This window comes from Lynx canadensis, chromosome C1, assembly GCF_007474595.2.
Source record: "Lynx canadensis isolate LIC74 chromosome C1, mLynCan4.pri.v2, whole genome shotgun sequence".
NCBI classification, from domain to species: domain Eukaryota; kingdom Metazoa; phylum Chordata; class Mammalia; order Carnivora; family Felidae; genus Lynx; species Lynx canadensis.
In genome coordinates, this window is record NC_044310.1 from 30,863,231 (window position 1) to 30,881,681 (window position 18,451).

General features: G+C 42.5%; 1 protein-coding gene and 1 pseudogene across 1 annotated transcript in view; both read left to right on the plus strand.

Moving 5' to 3' along the window:
* The first annotated feature begins 488 nt into the window (after positions 1 to 488).
* Positions 489 to 18,451, plus strand: part of ZMPSTE24 (zinc metallopeptidase STE24) — a 41,005-nt gene continuing 23,042 nt past the window's right edge. Inside the window, exons 1-6 of the mRNA XM_030327570.1 lie at positions 489 to 820; positions 3,472 to 3,618; positions 10,314 to 10,400; positions 12,040 to 12,156; positions 12,969 to 13,121; positions 14,648 to 14,789. Coding sequence (XP_030183430.1) covers positions 698 to 820; positions 3,472 to 3,618; positions 10,314 to 10,400; positions 12,040 to 12,156; positions 12,969 to 13,121; positions 14,648 to 14,789 — 769 coding nt within the window. The 5' untranslated portion in view covers positions 489 to 697. The remainder of the gene's footprint in view (positions 821 to 3,471; positions 3,619 to 10,313; positions 10,401 to 12,039; positions 12,157 to 12,968; positions 13,122 to 14,647; positions 14,790 to 18,451) is intronic.
* LOC115522007 lies at positions 14,798 to 16,623 on the plus strand (annotated as a pseudogene).

Here is an 18,451-nt window from a genome sequence, read left to right on the forward strand (position 1 = left end):
CTCCCTTTCAGCCCTAAGGTGTCCCGGGCACGCCAAGCCACTGTTTGATCTGCGCCAGGTCAGAAGCACGGTTTCCAGAGCCGGCGAAGTCGGCCCCTCTGCGGCTCTTCCCCGCTTCCTCACGGCGGGAGTGGCGGCCCCCTCTGCGTCAGCCCCAGCTCAGTCCCGACCACCAGTGGGCTTGCGCTGGCCGGGAAGGTCCCGCGCAGGCCGCAGCCCTGCCAGGGCAAGCCCGGCACCGAACGACGCCACCTCCCCCTCGGGGGAAAGCGACAGCTCTGCTGCGTTGCCGGGCCCAGGAGGGAGGCCGGAACCCTCGGCGAGAGGCCGGCGTGGGAGGGAGGGAGGGGGAAGAATGTTGGTGCAACGCAGCTCCGAGTGATCTGACCGGGTGGCCGAGCCGCAGCGGACGCAAGCCGGAACTCGGCGTGTGGACTTCGGCCCGCCTTGGGCCGGAAGTGGGGAAGGCGGGATTGTCCTTTTCCGGCAGAAAGTAGGAGGAACCGGGGGCGTCTCCGTGGGGAAGGGTGTTGGTGTAACACTGCCGGCTGCGCCGAGGGGTAGGATGGAGGCGGGTGTCGGTGTAGGGGCGCTCGGAAGGGACGGATATCGCTGTGGCACTGCGGTGACGCTCTGAGGGGACTGGTGTCGGTGTGGCACCGGTGCACGCTGAAGGAGCTAGCGAAACCGGGTGGCCATGGGGATGTGGGCGTCGCTGGACGCGATGTGGGAGATGCCGGCCGAGAAGCGTATTTTCGGGGCCGTGCTGCTCTTCTCCTGGACAGTGTATCTTTGGGAGACCTTCCTAGCGCAGCGACAGGTGAGCCTAGACGGGGCCCACCTGACCCCGACACCTGACCTGCCCGGGCCAGCGTCGGTCTCGACCCGCAAGTCCCTGGATGATTGCTACGGCTCCAGCATCAGCCTCGACCCTGTGGGTCCCTACTGGGCCTCCTAACTTGGCCCGATGGCGGGCTTGGCCTTGAGGGTATCTGGTGCCTCTGGGAGGTTTTCCGCGACGTGATCCTGGGACCCAGGCCGGTTAGGGCCTGGTGAAAGGGAAGTCAGGGCCGACTTGAGTTGACTTGAGTCGTGCCTGGCCCACAGCTTTCTTAGGATCCTCAGGCCCAGACTTACCTCCTTTACCTTTGGCAAAGACCCATGAGCCTTTAAAAGGAAGATGCAACATTTTTACCAATCACAACTTCCCGGTGATGCTCAACCATGGGATTAGGACACCATTTTCTGAAAATAAAGACTTAACAAATCCTTCTAAGGACCTGAACTTTTTTCCCTTAAAAAACAAACAAACAAACAAACATGTATACACTATGTTGTTTTGCCCAAAGAACAATATGTTCTTTTGTTTAAACAATTAGAGCTGTAAAATAGAAACTGAAAGTTACTTAATAACAGTTTCCTGGAGGTAATCATAATGAACGGCCTGCTGTTGGAGATGCGAACTTTTAAATGAGATAGATCTTAAGTTTGTCTGCTTTATTGTCTCTGATTGCTGATTTGTTTTATCTACATTCTTCTATGTTGTCATTGTGTCAACCTGATGGCTATGAGAACCTTTTTTTAACTGTCAGAACTCTTTCTTGAGCATTACTTTCCTCTACACTACACATGTCTTCTCTCAGGTTACTTGCTGCATGAATCTTTAAATTGGAATTTTTAGTTTTTCATCAGTGGCTGAGTTGTGTCTTGATCTCTTCTTTTAGCTCAGGATCTTTTTTTATTTACTTATTTTTTTGTCTTTTGAGTCTTTTTTTTTTTTTTTTTTTTGGTCTTTTTAAAAAGTAATCTCTATGCCCAGTGTGGGGCTCAAACTCATGACCCCAGGATCAAGAGTCACATGCTCTACCAACTGAGCCAGCTGGGTGCCCCCTAGTTCAGGATCTTTAAAGAGGTGTTAAGCTGTATAGCACTAAGTTCTCTGACATAGATATCTTTGGATAACTTTATTAGTACAAAATCTTGAGGTCCTAAAGAAGATCCTTTGGATAAGGTAAACACAGTATATAGTGTCTAAATTGAGGGGCTTATTGAACATCTATCTGTCTTTAACGATAAGCCCAGTTACAGTAACTGCTTTTTGAGAATGTCTCCTTTACTCAAATATGCTTTAATTTTTTAAATGTTTTTTATTTTTGAGAGAGCGACAGAGAATGACTGGGGGTGGGGCAGAGAGAGGAAGACAGAGAATCTGAAGCAGGCTCCAGGCTCTTAACTGTCAGCACAGAGCCTGATGTGGGGCTTGATCCCAAACTGTGAGGTCATGATCTGAGCCGAAGTCAGATACTTAACCGACTGAGCCATCCAGGTGCCTCCTCAGTTATGCTTTAATGTAATGCCTTTTATTGAGGGTTTGGTAAGGTGCCCAACAACGTATAGGGAAGCCATGTGTCATAAAACCATTGTAGGAGATATTGTCCATTATATTGCTTAGTTTCTGTGCCCTGTATTATGTCCCGTGGTCTGAAATTTACCATTTCGAATTTGGCATAATGATAAAGTTTGTCTTTTATTTTTAGAGATAAGAGTGTGTAGGCGGGGGGAGGGGTAAAGGGGAGAGGTAGAGAACCTTAAGCAGGCTCCATGCTCAGTGCCGAGCTCCACCCTGGGCTTGATCCCACTTCCCTGGAATCATGATCTGAGCCAAAATCTAGAGTTGGATGTTCAACTGACTGAGCCACCCAGGTGCCCCAAGTCTGTCTCTCTTGAAGACCTGATCTGTTTCCATTTGTCATTCCTCAGATTTCTCTGAATTTAGTTTCCAGGACCAAGTTTAGTAATTAGCTACAATATCTGTTAATACTTATGGCTAGCATGGCTTCCTTCTCCTTTCCATGAATTTGTTTTCTATATTATATAGGATGTATGTTTTTCTTGGAGTGAGTGGTACATCACCCTTTGTACATCACCATTTGTTTTTTTTTTAATTTTTTTTTTTCAACGTTTATTTATTTTTGGGACAGAGAGAGACAGAGCATGAACGGGGGAGGAGCAGAGAGAGAGGGAGACACAGAATCGGAAACAGGCTCCAGGCTCTGAGCCATCAGCCCAGAGCCCGACGCGGGGCTCAAACTCACGGACCGCGAGATCGTGACCTGGCTGAAGTCGGACGCTTAACCGACTGCGCCACCCAGGCGCCCCTGTACATCACCATTTGTGATGTACAGTTTTGGTTTACATGTGCAGACTGAAGTGTGATGACAGCCCTGATTTTAATTTTCCCTTGTCAGCTAGCCTCCGAGTCTCTTGTTCTGCTTTTACTTTGCTGCGTCATTTGTCTTCGCGGTCAATGCACTTGATCAAACGTAATATTTGTGTATATGTAAAGTAAATTCAGTAGGCTTAAGTGACAGGTTAAGGCTGTAACTACTCAGTGTTTGATCATAAATGACTATTGTAATAAATAAGGCGTTGGCTTGACTGTCTCAAAGTGTTTTCTTCAAAATATTTCAGAGACGGATATATAAAACAACAACTCATGTACCACTGGAGTTAGGACAGATCATGGATTCAGAAACCTTTGAGAAATCCCGACTGTATCAGCTGGATAAAAGTACTTTCAGCTTCTGGTCAGGACTCTATTCAGAGATTGAAGGCACTGTGAGTAAATTACTTTCTGGAGAGACAACTTATCGAAATGTTTAGTACTCTGTAATGTTGGTTTTCATTTTGTATTCTTGTGACACAAAAGAGGGTACCATATCTACACATCCTAGAATGCTTTTTTAACCTTTGTTACCAGTAATAATGGGTGTGGAGCAAAAGAGGCTCATACATAATTGTTAGTGAGTTGGAAACTGTGGCATATGATAACTATCGTAGGTCGGGTGTGAAAAAGAGCCTTCTATTATAAGATATTAAGATCTTCTTTTTTTTTTTTTTTTTTTTTTTTAGTTTATTTATTTATTTTGAGAGAGAGAGAATCCCAAGCAGGCTCTGCACATGAGGTCAGTGCGCAGGGCCTGACACAGGGCTCGAACCCACGAAACCATGAGATCGTGACCTGAGCCAAAATTCAAGAGTTGGATGTTAAACCAACTGAAGCACCCAGGCGCCCCTCTGAGATATTCAGCAGTCTTTACAGGCCTTCCTGCCTCCGTCTTAACTTTTCTACTGCCCTTCACGCTGCAACCAAAGGAACCCTGAAGGATAATTCTGATCATGCTGTTCTCCTACATAAAACCTATCACTGGCTCACTGTTTCCTTCTGGGTGCAGTCCAGATTTTTTGGCATGAGTTTTGGGGGTACTTTTGACCTGGCCGTTGCTTACTTCAGCTTCATCTTTTTATTCGTTCCCCCAAATTCTTTCTCCTTTTTTGTCCAGCTTGGTTTCTTGTAACTTTGAGATTTTTTTCACATGCTAGTATCTATCAGGGGTGCTCACCTCTACAAGTCCACTCTCTTGCTGGAGGCTGATTAATCCCCACTCTTCCATTAGGTTCCAGCTGAGACATCATCTCTTCTAAGAAACAGTTTGAGGGGCGCCTGGGTGGCTTAGTCAGTTAAGCCTCTGACTTCACTCATGTCATGATCTCACGTTTCATGAGTTTGAGCCCCAAATCAGGCTCTCTGCTATCAGCACGGAGCCCACTTTGGATCCTCTCTCTCTCTGCCCCTCCCCAGCTCACGTGTGTGCAACGTGCTCTCTCAAAAATAAACATTTAGAAAAATTATTAAAAAAAAAGAAAAGAAACCATTTGAATCTTCCCCTGTCCCTCGAGACTGGTTAAGGCAGCATTCTTTCATTATTCCTGTCAGTACTTATCACATGGTGAGACTGATAGTTCTTTATTTATTTATTTTTTTTAAAGTTTATTTCTTTATCTTGAGAGAGAGAGAGGAAGGGAGAGGATCCCAAGCAGGCTCCGCATCAGGAGCATGGAGCCTGACATGGGGCTTAAACTCACAAACTGTGAGATCATGACCTGAGCTGAAACCAAGAGTCAGATGCTCAACCAACTGAGCCACCCAGGCACTCCAGACTGATAATTCCTTAAAGAAAGGATGCTTTAAGGTCTTGTAATCATTTGGCATCTAGTGACTGGCATAAAATAAGCATATAATCCATATTTCTTAAATGAAACAAGTGATGGGTCATTTTTACTTAGTAAAACAGACCCAGTCTTCCCCCCCATGCTAAAAGAAGAGAGGCTGTGTAGTGTAGAGCAGTGTTTCTCAGTCTTTTCTTCATGATCACCCCTGGCCCTGTATCTTTTTAGACATTTTTTTCTTTTATTAAAAAAAATTTTTTTAAAAGGTATCTATTTTTGAGAGAGAGAGAGAGAGAGACAGAGCATGAGTGGGGGAGGGGCAGAGAGAGAGGGAGACACAGAATCCGAAGCAGGCTCCAGGCTCTGAGCTGTCAGCACAGAGCCCAATGCGGGGCTCGAACTCACAGACGGTGAGATCATGACCTAAGCCAAAGTTGGATGCTTAACCGACTGAGCCACCCAGGTGCCCCTAGACATTTTTTTCTTAATCACCCCTCCATGAAATTTTAATACCACAGATATACTGTATATCTGTTTCTGTACTGTATGTATGTATATCTGTGCTTTATAAATAAAATGAGTAAGGTTTCTCTTCATTCCCAAACACCAGTTGTTGGTTTTCCACCTCCAAGAACAATTGAAGGTACATGGTGCGGAGGTTAAGAACCCAGGTGGCTTGAGTCTGAATCTCAGTTCTACCATAACAGCTCTGGGGCCTCAAGCAAGTCACCACTTCTGTGCCTCAGTTTTCTCGTCTGTTAAAATTGTGTAGTGATATTTCCTCATTTGTAGTGTTGTTGAGAGGATTAAATGAGTTAATATGTGTGAGAAGATTAGAAAAGTTCCTGATCCATTATCAATGCTCTGTAAGTGTTGGCCATTATTATTTTTATCATCATGATCGTGATTATCATCACTATTCCTCTAGACCTCTTTTAAATCTCCAGTACCACTAAGAGAAAGATTCCTAAATTGAAAATAAATGAGGTCAGCTACCATAATTGTTTCTTCAGTTAAAGAGAAGAAACCAGCTGTTCAGAGCTTTGTTAAATGATGAAAACATTTCCAGCTGGTCACAAAATTTTCCTTGACAGTTACGGACTAGTGTGATTAGAACCAAATTATTACAAGTCTTTCCTATTTCCTCAGGATGATGCAAAGTAGCGAAAAGTTAAGGAGAAGAATTAAATCTTATCTGAAAAACAAAATTCATTTGGCTTTTAGGATATGTTGCAATTACTAGTAATTAGTCTTCTCAATGTTGATTTTTTAAATTATATTTTTTACAAGTCCAAGCCTGGTTTAGTTACAGAGATATTGAAGATTAGTATCGAAACTTGATGCTTTCCAACCAAGCCAGGCTTTATTGTGGTTTATATTTGGCTTTGATTAGTTTATCTGAAGCATTTCTTTTGTTAAGGTCCAACTGTGAAATCATCCTTCAGAGGGAGAGATGGAAGCAGAGGTGGTGAATTTAGACACCGTTCTCTTTCCTCACTGATGTTTGATTCTGTGAAGTTCTTTGGCTTACCCCTCACAAGGCCATTATAAAAAGACAGGCAAAACATTTTCAGTCTCTTTCGTTGTCACTAGTAAACAGTTCCAGGAAAGATGGGCAGTAGCTTGGTTGTTACAGTTGGTGAGCATGGGGGTGGTCTAGTTTGTTCCAGGAGATGACAGAGACAGGGAAAACACATATAGAAAGAGAGCTTTGTAATGTGCCTGTTTGATGTTACAACAGTGCTTTGAGGTAGAAAGGGTAGGCATTGTTACTCCCTTTTTATGGATGAGAAGGTGGAGGCTCAGAGAAATTAAATGGCTTGTCCATTTAACGGCCAAGTGACGATAATAAGTGGGAGAAGTGGGTTTCAAACTCTGCTCTTCTGAGTCTTTAAAATTGCATTGAAGAAACCATTCTTAAAACTCTAGGGACCACATCATAAATGTGCTGAATTTATCCTTGAGGAATTAGTAGCTCTATTTACCGTTCGATGGGAAGCATTTTGTGTTACTTTGAAATCCTGTTCTGTTTGAAGACAGGTTCATTAATTCCTATTTTGTGTTGATTAAAATTAATAAGTTTTTATATTTTGGTCACAAAGAACAAGCGCAAAGATTGATTTAAACTTTTTGTTGCCTCTTTTTTTCTATCCGAAGGAACATAAGCAGAGGCCTTGTGTGACCAATTACAGGTGCCACTGTTCACACAAATGTGACAGAGCACCCAGAGAGAAGGTGTCCAGCCTTTCTGAGACAGACTTTCCTGGTGTCTCACAAATGTCAGTGAAGAGCCTGATCAGGAAGTGGAAGGGCTGGACAGTCGAGGAGGGCAGTGTAGCAACATTGAAATTGTTGCTTTTCCAATTTCTGTGGGTTTCTGAGTGAGCACCTTGGCCTTCTTGAGCCTCGTTTTTTCCCCTCTTTGTGATGAGAAGCCGATACATATTATACCATATCTCACATGGTTTGTAGCAAGGACTGAATGAGTGAGATAATGTCGATGAAGCCATTAGTACACTGCTCAATACATAGCAGTCACTTCGTCACTGGGTTTCTTTGGGCAAGTAACTTTAACCTCTGATTTTAGGTGTCTCATCTATAATGTGGTAATGACTATATGTCTTGCCTGCTTTGCAAGAGTCTAGTGGGATCTTATGTTTAAGAGTGATGGAGTTGTGGGGCGCCTGGGTGGCTCAGTCGGTTAAGTGTCCGACTTCGGCTCAGGTCACGATCTCACGGTCCGTGAGTTCAAGCCCCGCGTCGGGCTCTGGGCTGATAGCTCAGAGCCTGGAGCCTGTTTCAGATTCTGTGTCTCCCTCTCTCTCTGACCCTCCCCCGTTCATGCTCTGTCTCTCTCTGTTTCAAAAATAAATAAACGTTAAAAAAATATTATAAAAAAAAAAAGTGCTGGAGTTGTTTTTGTTGGGGCTCATTGGTTCTTGTTATAAGACATCCCTGCAGCCTGCTCAGTGAGATTATCAAGAGGGAAACTTTACTATTCACTGTGTTTTATATTTCATTTCCCAAAGTATACTAAACAAGGTTTGCGACAGCAGTTTCTAAAAGCATTCCGAGATGCATTTGAAGTTCATATTAAAACTACCCTTGGGGCGCCTGGGTGGCGCAGTCGGTTGAGCGTCCGCCTTCAGCCAGGTCACAATCTCGCGGTCCGTGAGTTCGAGCCCCGCGTCAGGCTCTGGGCTGATGGCTCGGAGCCTGGAGCCTGTTTCCGATTCTGTGTCTCCCTCTCTCTCTCTGCCCCTCCCCCGTTCATGCTCTGTCTCTCTCTGTCCCAAAAATAAATAAACGTTGAAAAAAAAAATTAAAAAAAAACAAAAACAAAAACTACCCTTGATACGTACTTAAAAGCTGGACTTTTAATAATAGGTGTTTTAACGTTTCACCAGAAGGCTTATAAATCCTTAATTTTGCATTATTTATTAGGATTAAGAACAGGATGAAAGAAGTGCCGTCTCAAGTCGATTAGTTCAACAGGCGGTGCATATACCAGACAGTGGTGCCAAAGCATATCTTTTGGGAAGACGGGGTTTACATCCAAGATTGGGTTAGGTGAGATAGCTGGACGAAGAGTTAAGGGAGCCTTTAAGACAGCAATTTATTAAACCCAAGATGTTCAGACTTTGGTGACTGTGCCTGGAGACTGCCAGGCTCCGCTTCCAGTTCCTGATTCAGTGGTTCTGGGGTGGAGCCTGAGTATTTGCATTTCTAACACATTCCCAGGTGATGCTGCTGCTGCTGCTGCTGCTGTACAGAAACTATATTTGAGGTCCATGGTATTAAACCAACCCAGCATACAGGGAAACATCTAAAAGATGGATGGCACCAAGTGTGGGTGAGATTGTAGGGAACAGCAGCCCTCCAGTACTGCCGATGAGGGTGTAATTTGGCGTAAACACTGCAGAGAACAAGCTGATCATAATACCAAATACATTTACCAATCATTGTGGATGGATCTAAAAATATGTAGAGTGCAAAAAGCAAGTTGTAGAATAAGTACAATGTGATGTTGTTTATATATAGTCTCAAAAAGCATATATAAATCACTATATTATTTATGGATACATATGTAAAAATGGAAAGTAGATTGGAAGGCTTCCCATGAAATATACGATAGTGCCAAAACCTGTCAAAACCACAATGAACCGTGTGTGAACCAATGAGAATATTGTGCTTCTAACCAAGGAGTGTGATTGATCGTTGTGTTCCTGAGACTCCAGGGAAAGGAAAACTAAACCGATTCCTCTTTAGTTCCATAAGCTTAGTATCTGTTGTGGCAGGTTGTGTTTTGTAAGCATGCATTCTTTTCAGATTTTAAGAGCAGCTTGCTCATTCGAATGTCATGGTGATTTGGTGAATATCTTTGTTCACTGTATCTGCCCAAGACAAAGGGTGGTGCTGAGAAGGGGGCCTCCTCCTATGAAACCCTGACTCCTACCTCAAGATTCACCTTTTCCTTACCTGGGGAAAGCACAGCTATCCCGTTCCGTCCCTCAGTTTGGTAAGTGGACCTGACTCTCCACTTACACTGATACTAATACTTTGTCCTGACGGATGGGGGCTGTTTCCTTTTAGGCGAAAGCCACTTAGGGAGCCACATAGCCTTGGTCAGATCCCATTTATGTGACTCATTAGCCGTGAGATTCTGGATAAATTGCTTACCTTTTCTAAGTTTAGTCCCTGATCCATAAAACTTTTGTTGTGGTCTTTTGGCAAATTTATTTATTTATTTATTTATTTATTTATTTATTTATTTATTTATTTATTCATTCATTCATTCATTCATTCATTCATTCATTCATTTATTTATTTTACAGCTTCACTTTATAGAGACATAATTCACATACCACCCTAATTTATCCATATAAAATGTACAGGCATAAATACTTTACCAGGCTAAACTTAGTATCTCAATTGGTTTGTATCCACGTAAATGCATATTTTAGCCTAAATAAGATAGGTCTCTTTTTTCTTCAGAGAGAATTATTTTGTCCTTTTTTCTTTTCTTTTTTATGTTTTATTTATATTTTGAGAGAGTACGAGTGGGGGAGGGGCAGAAGAGAGGGGGACAGAGGATCTGAAGCGGGTTCTGCACTGATAGGCTGACAACAGAGAACCCAATGCAGGGCTTGAAGTCACGGACCACAAGATCATGACCTGAGCCGAAGCAGGATGATCAACCAACTGAGCTACACAGGCGCCCCCTGTCCCTTTTTCTTTATGAAATGTTCTCATCTGATAATTTCTAGTCTTCAAATTTAACCAAAGTATGTCTTGTTTTATAGCTTATTCTTCTTTTTGGAGGAATTCCTTATCTCTGGAGACTTTCTGGACGGTTCTGTGGCTATGCTGGCTTTGGACCAGAATATGAGGTATGTGATTCATTAGCATATATATTTTAGAATCTTACTTTTTGCTTGGCTAGCCATACATGGAAGTTAATTTTTTGGCTCTGTCTTAGGCTTGCTTCTCCGTTTGTACAATCCTTGTCCACACATGCTATGTTAGGATAATGCTAGTTTTTGTAGCACACTCCAGAATTTCAATAGCTTATCACAATACTTTATTTCTCAATCACAGAATAGCCTCGCGTGAGTATTTTTGGCCAACAGGTGACATTCTTCCACATGGGGAGCCAGGGACCCAGTCTCTTTTCATCTTATGGCTGTGCCGTCTCCTGAGTGCCCCAGAGTTCTCTGCGTCCAACAGGCAGGTGGAATGAGGGGGTGGAGAAAGTACATCCTCTTCTTAATTCCCTTGGCTCTGTAGTATCCTTTGCATTCACATCTTGCTGGTGAACCAGTCATTTAGTCTCAGATGTAAGAGAACTGGGGAATGTGCGCTCCAGTTAGGCAAGCTATTTCTCAGGGACAACCCCTTCCTTCCAGTGAAAGGGGAAACAATTTCGTTGAACCCACTCAACAGATGCTCTGTACCATACGCAGTTAGCAGATACTTCAAACAAGGACAGGGAATGTATCTTTGAGAGTCTCCTTGGAGCTCCTTGAGTCGACTACCCATTCTTACAGAAGTTCCATTCCCTGGGCAAAGCCCTAAGCCTGAGACTCCCTGACCTGTGGTGGATGCTAGGACACTGCCTCCTGACTTCTTGTTGGAAATTGCCAACTCTCTTCCCTCTTTCCTGATTGTTTATTTGAAATGATGGCTCTCTTCTACATGTATGGGTACCTTGGGTTTTAATTCAGCTCATCCTATGTCCCTTTTCTGTATACCTTTTTCTAAATCAGCCAAACTCTTTAATTTTTTTTTTTTTTTAACATTTATTCATCTTTGAGATGACAGAGAGAGACAGCATGAGCGGGGAAGGGGCAGAGAGAGGGAGACACAGAATCCGAAGCAGGCTCCAGGCTCTGAGCTGTCAACACAGAGCCCGACGCGGACTCAAACTCACAAACTGTGAGATCATGACCTGAGCCGAAGTCGGACGCTCAACCGACTGAGCCACCCAGGCGCCCCTCAGCCAAACTCCTTAAAGACATGATCTAGTATAAGTTTCTCTGCCTTGTCCCAACCAGGCTTGCCATCTTGTCCTCTTCCACTTACAGGGTGCTCTTTTCTCTCTCCGTGCTTTTGTAAATTGCAAGGAATTCTTCCTTTCCTTGTCTCTCCTGTCCCTTTAGTTTACCTCTTCAGAGTGGCATCCTGAGTCTCCTCAGCCTTGTAAGCCTTGCAAGCCTTGCTTGAATTTACCAGCATATGTAGCTGTCTCTCATTTTTTGGTTCTTTTAACCATTTTGTCTATATGGCTTCAGGTGACTTTCACATAGTGCCTGTGTAATAAAAGAAACATTGTTTTATTGCCTCCTCTGGCAAGTAAACTCTGAGATACAGATGTTGTTTCAGACTTTGTAACCCCATAGAATCAAGCACATTGCTTGAAATCCTGTAAGTACTCAGCAACTACCTATTGATTTGTTCACTAATCATTCATTTGAAGAAGGAATTAATATTACACTATAAAAACCGCCGCTGTTTTCTTCTTGTGTTTAGATCACTCAGTCCTTGGTGTTTCTCCTGTTGGCTACACTTTTCAGTGCATTGACTGGTTTGCCATGGAGTCTTTATAATACTTTTGTGATAGAAGAAAAACATGGTTTCAATCAACAGGTAAACTAGAGAATGCAAATATTCTCTTTTATTTATTTTTTTATTAAAAATTGTTTTTAATGTTTATTTATTTTTGAGAGAGAGGGAGAGAGAGTGAGAGCAGGGGAGGGGAGGAGAGAAAGGGAGAGAAAGGGAAAGGAGAGAGAAAGGAGACACATGACCTGAGCCGAAGTCGGACGACCAACTGACTGAGCCACCCAGGCGCCCCTCAAATATTCTCCTGTAAATATAAAGACTTCTTTGTGCTTTTTTTCCCCTCTGCTGGTAATAATTGAAGCATAATTTGCTATTTTAGAGCATGAATTCAGTGAAGGAAAAGGAACTGCAGATCATAGGTTAAAGTCTTGCCATAAACTCTTCTAGTACTAAAGTCTAGTATCCTTTTGCTAACATTTAAATGGGTTGATTTTGAACTGTAAAATGCCAGACATTTACTTGTCGTCTTAGACTACCTAGTGTCATATAATATAGACTCACTGCCTTTTAACTGTTGAAATTTCTTTAATAGGGACGCCTGGGTGGCTTAGTTGGTTAAGCATCCGACTTCGGCTCAGGTCATGATCTCATGGCTCGTGAGTTCGAGCCCCGTGTTGGGCTCTGTACTGACAGCTCAGAGCCTGGAGCCTGCTTCAGGTTCTGTGTCTCCCTCTCCCTGCCCCTCCGCGACTTGTGCTCTGTCTCACTCTCTCTTTCTCAAAAATAAATAAACATTAAAAAAAATTAAAAATAAAATTATGTATCCTTTATATTCACTTATTATTTACTTTAAAAGCAGTTTCTCATTTTCTTGTGATGATCTTTTCTTTTTTCAGACTTTGGGCTTCTTCATGAAAGATGCAGTCAAGAAATTTATCGTGACTCAGTGCATTTTATTGCCTGTGTCTTCACTTCTACTTTATATTATTAAAATTGGGGGAGACTATTTTTTTATATATGCCTGGCTGTTCACATTAGTTGTTTCTCTGGTGAGTAAAATCTTTGTTTCATTTTCTTTTACAAAATTTTCTTGGCAAGATAACTATGATTTAATCTTCATTAGCATGTAAACAGTTCTTGAGAAGCAAATGAAATATAAATAAGTGGTCATCTAAATTTCCCCCTTGGTTTCTGCTTTTGGGTATAGAAATAGGAGAACTGACCCTGACCGTAGATTTTTTTCTCCTTATGCTGACTTGGATCCTAGAAGCTGGTTATTAGTTACCGTTAATAGTTGTCAGGCAGTTTTAGGCTGTGCATTTGTGAGTTGTCACCAGAATGGGTGACTAGGTTTGATCATTCAGTCACTCTTTACTGAGCTCCAGTGCCTAAACATCATGGATGTTTTGAAGGGAGACTAGATTTAAGAGCGATAAGAAAAAGAAACCCTAAACCTGCCTGATTTTTTTCTGCCCTCTTTCCCCTGCTTTTTCCCTCCTCCATTCGTGCTTTTTTATCCCTTCTTCTCTGTTCCCTTCCCCCTTGCTCCTCACTTCTCTTCTCCCTTTTCTCCCCTCCCCTCTCTTCCTTCTCCCTCCCTTCCCTCTCACCCCGCATCTTCCCTTCCTCACATCTTTGCTTCTTCTCTCTACCATATTCTAAAACCACTTCACAACACACACACTACAACACAATGAAAACAGTCTGTTCACAGCTCCCAGAAAATAGCATCTATCAGCTCTTCAACTCCTGTGATGATGAGGTGTATTTTAGTCTGAATTGCCATGGTGCTCACTGCTTCACTTTCCACTGGTGGGATCAAGCTCCAAGAACAGGTGCTAGTTGGATTTGCACATATCTGTGTATGGCCAATGAAGTGAGAGGAAAGAGCAGACGGAATGTTCCAGAAATGCTTAAGGAAGTGCCATTTCAACCTCAGTGTACACTGTGGGTAATTAATTTTGTACACTACAGGTAATTAATTTTAGTAGACCACCCAAATAATAGCACACAATCAAGCTCTAGTAATTAATTTTTAGCAAAGAATGCAGGTCTCTCGTGATTACTCTGAAAGGCAGAATTCCAAGTTATGATGGGCTTATGAAGTAGCAGAAAGTCCCAAGATAGTTTTTGAATGGACCATTTGACTTTTCAATTATTACCACATAGAGACTAGTCACTTTGATTTAATTTAACAGATACTGAGCACTTATTATCTGGTAGTATTTGGGGTTGGGAATGCCAGAACAAATGAAAAGATCCATGTTCTCAAGGCTAGATCATGTAGTTGTTTTAATATGATTGAATCTGTATAAATGGCAGTGTTTCTTTAAGAACATATTCATAGGGCCGCCTAGGTGGCTTACCCCGGTGGGGCTCTGCTGACAGCTCGGAGCCTGCTTAGGATTCTCTGTCTCCCCTTCTCTCTTTGTCTCTCTCTCCATCCTCCTCTGTGCATTCTCTTTCTCTCTGTCTCTCTCTCAGGAATAAATAAACATTTAAAAAAATGATGGAAAATCAGATTTCTAAAAAAAAAAAAGCATACTCATAGGTTGTTCTGACATTTATTTTTCAGGTGCTTGTCACAATCTATGCTGATTATATTGCCCCTTTATTTGACAAGTTCACACCTCTGCCTGAGGGAAAGCTTAAACAAGAAATTGAAGTAATGGCAAAGAGTATTGACTTTCCTTTGACTAAGGTGTATGTTGTTGAAGGTAAGGCTATCCGGGGGTAAGGAGGTTTTACTCAAGTGTTTTGATTTGTTAGGATTTTACAATTTGGCTTCTGAAGATTTCTAGGACTTGGTGGCAGAGTCCAGGGATAGAAACTGGTAGCCTGATACCAAGCCTGCTCTTACCTGCAGCTGTGTTGGGTTGGCTTTACCGTGTTGGTTTTAAGTTTTGGCCAAGGCCTTTTTCACTGCTAGTTGTATCATGTATATGACACTGGTTTAGATACTCCTGTTACCTTCCTGGCTCCCTCAGGGAATGGAGTTGGACTTTCGCATAGTCCAGTTCCACTTAACTCCAGTTGGGGGCTTATAAAATAAAACCAGTGATGCTGGCTTTGTCTCATCCAACAAAACTTCCAGTGTTCTGGAGGAGTCCGATTTCACTTGTACATACACCAGAAACTGTAGTACCATTGCATACTTCAGATTAGTTGTTCTCTGCTTTTTTGATGATTGCTTTTGAGAGTTAAGCTATGTATTAGCTTACATAAGACTACTAAAGTCTCAAGCCCAAAAAGACGTAGAGTAAAACTGTTGTATGATACCATGACTTTCAGAATCTATAATTAAAAGCCATGTAAATGTGTGAGGCACTGGTTCTGCCTCTGCCAGTGGGATCTTGGACGAATCCCTTCACGCCTCTCGGTTTCGCTTTTGCTTCTCTAAACCATAGTTTGGCAAACGTTTTCTGTAAAGGGCTAGTCAATAAATATTTGAGGCTTTGTGGGCCACATGGTCTCTGTTGCAGCTCTTGAACCCTGCCATTAATTAGTACAGAAGCAGTCACAGATAATGCATAAGCAAATGAGCATGGCTATGTTCTAATAAAATTTTATTTATAAAACCAGGTGGGAAATTAAATTTGTCCTGCAAACCATACTTTGCCCATCACTCCTTTAAATAAAAAAAGAAAAAAAAAATCAGTGAGAAACAGCTGTACTGAATGAAGGACTAGAACCTGAGAAGTAACTGCAGGGCCAGGGAGAAGAGATGACTGCTATGGGAAAGAATGAATTGACAGCAACTAGAAGAGCATAGACATCTCAGACTTGTAGTGGCTTCTGAGGTTATACAGCCTGGCTGACTGCACAATTGGGACATTTCCATGGGGGAAATGGTAGAAGAATGACAATTCACACTACTTCTTTAGCCTCTGGGATCACTACTCTTTTAGTGAATAGTAAACTGGAAGTGCAGTAATCAGTGCAGAAGCATGGTCTCTGAGGGGTTTTTATTGAAGGGGGCGGCCTGAGTTGCTTATCACTTAAGTTATAATCAGAGAATATGAAATGACAGCTAATGGTATCAGAATAGAGGTAATTGATGTGTAAATATATACTGTCAGTGCCATATGGTTTTAGATGAAATAAGGACGGCTTTATGGAGAATTACAACATGAGCTGGGACTTTATGGAAAATAAGGATTTGGCCTTTTTTTTTTTTTTTTTCTCACTCCCTGGCCATCTTGTGGGGCCAGCCCACACCTAAGGCAGGAAGACAGTGGCCGCAAAGATGAAAAAGCCACTGGAGTTGATTAACTCTGGGCTGCAAATCAATATGAAAAGTGGAAAGTATGTGCTGGGATACAGGCAGACTCTGAAAATGGTCATCCTGACCAACAACTGCCTAGCCTTGAGGAAATCTGAACTAGGGTATTATGCCATCCTGGCCAAAACTGGTGTCTGTCCCTATGGTGGCAATAGTATTGAATTGGGCATAGAACATGGAAAATACTGTGGAGTATGCACACTGGCTATCATTGATCCAGGTGATTCTGATGTAATCAAACCATTCCAGAACAGACCAGTGAAAAGTAAATCATGCAACTTTTTTTTTTTTTAATATAACTGGCCAGAGCGTGTTTAAAAAAAAAAAAAAAAAGATTTGAGTAGGTGGAGGGTAGCATATGAGAGGTCAGGTTGTGACATCAATAGGCTTGGGTTTGAATCCTGTTTTGTTTTGTTTTTTATAGTTTATTTTTTAATTTACATCCAGGTCAGTTAGCATATAGTGCAACAATGATTTCAGGAGTAGATTCCTTAATGCCTCTTCCCCATTTAGCCCATCCCCCCTGAATCCTGTTTTTATCACAAATTACCTGTGACTTTGGCGACTTACCTTTGCTAAATGGAAGTTTACTGATCTGTAATGTATGTTTTTGTTCTTAATAATGATCACAGTCCTCGGAAATACTTTGAATGACTAAGTGTTTTTACTACTAATAACAATACACATTATGGATTTGTAAATTGACAGGGATATTGTAGTGAAAAGTCCACAACATTCTGTTCTCAGAAAGTACCAGATAGCAGGTGCCGGGCAGAGAATCTAGTGTGATGTGATGCAGGATGACTGAGTAGATGCTTTAGATTGGGTCATCAGGCAGGACCTCTCTGAGCAGATGAGTGTTAGCTGACACCTGAAGGAAGGAGCCATCCATGCTGAGATTAGTAGGAAGACCTTCTAGAGCTTTGTGTCTTCAAGAAACAGAAGAAAGTCCAGTGTGACTCAGCACAGCAGAAGGGTGTTGTGACATGAACAGTGTGAGATATACACAGGAGTCAGTCCACACAGGCCTTTGTAAATCACGGTAGGACCTTGGGTTTTTTTTTTTTTTTTTTTTTAATTTTTTTTTTCAACGTTTATTTATTTTTGGGACAGAGAGAGACAGAGCATGAACGCGGGAGGGGCAGAGAGAGAGGGAGACACAGAATCGGAAACAGGCTCCAGGCTCTGAGCCATCAGCCCAGAGCCCGACGCGGGGCTCGAACTCACGGACCGCGAGATCGTGACCTGGCTGAAGTCGGACGCTTAACCGACCGCGCCACCCAGGCGCCCCGGACCTTGGGTTTTATGTTAAGTTCAAGGGGGGAAAATCCATTAGAGGTTTTAGTGACATGGTCTGGTTTGTACTTTTTAAATATTGTGGGTTGCTGTGTGGAGAAAAGGTTGTAGTGGGAGGGCAAGAGTAGCAGCAGGACGAGCAGTTAGGAGACTGTGGTAGGGGTCAGCGAGGAGGTAGGGCAGCTTAGACTAGGACAGTAATTTCTAGAGTGAAGTGGATGCATTGGAGATTGTTTCAGAGGTAGAGTTGATGGAATTTATTCAGAGATTACCTGTGAAGGAATTGGGGAAAGGGAGACACTTAGGGTAATGACCTAGATTTTTGGCCTGAGCAGCTGAAAAATGATAGTTTACTGAGATGGGAAAACTGAGCAAAGAGCAGGTTTGTGGGGGATTAAGTTCTACTGGATTAAGTTCTACATTTTGAGGTACCTATTGAACACTGTATTAGAGTTCCTCAAGCAGTGATTAGCTCTGAGTGAGTAGTAGAACCAACTGTGGCTAACTGAAGCAGGAAAATTCCTTATTGAATCAATGTTTGATAACTCACAAAGTCACTGGGAAAGTTAAGTTTACAAGCTTGGAAAATGGACTGTTCCCAGGGAGATGAGGAGGTTAGAATCACATTGTAGAACCAGTCTGGTGTGGACCCTGCTCTTGCCTCCTGCTGTTGAATTCAGTAGTTTGCTCCCTTATATCGTCCCTACCACTTGTATCCATAGCATTAATTCCTCACTGCCCTGGTTCTTTGCATAATTAGCTAAATCTTGAGAGTCCCCAGTAGGTGCATCTGATTGAACC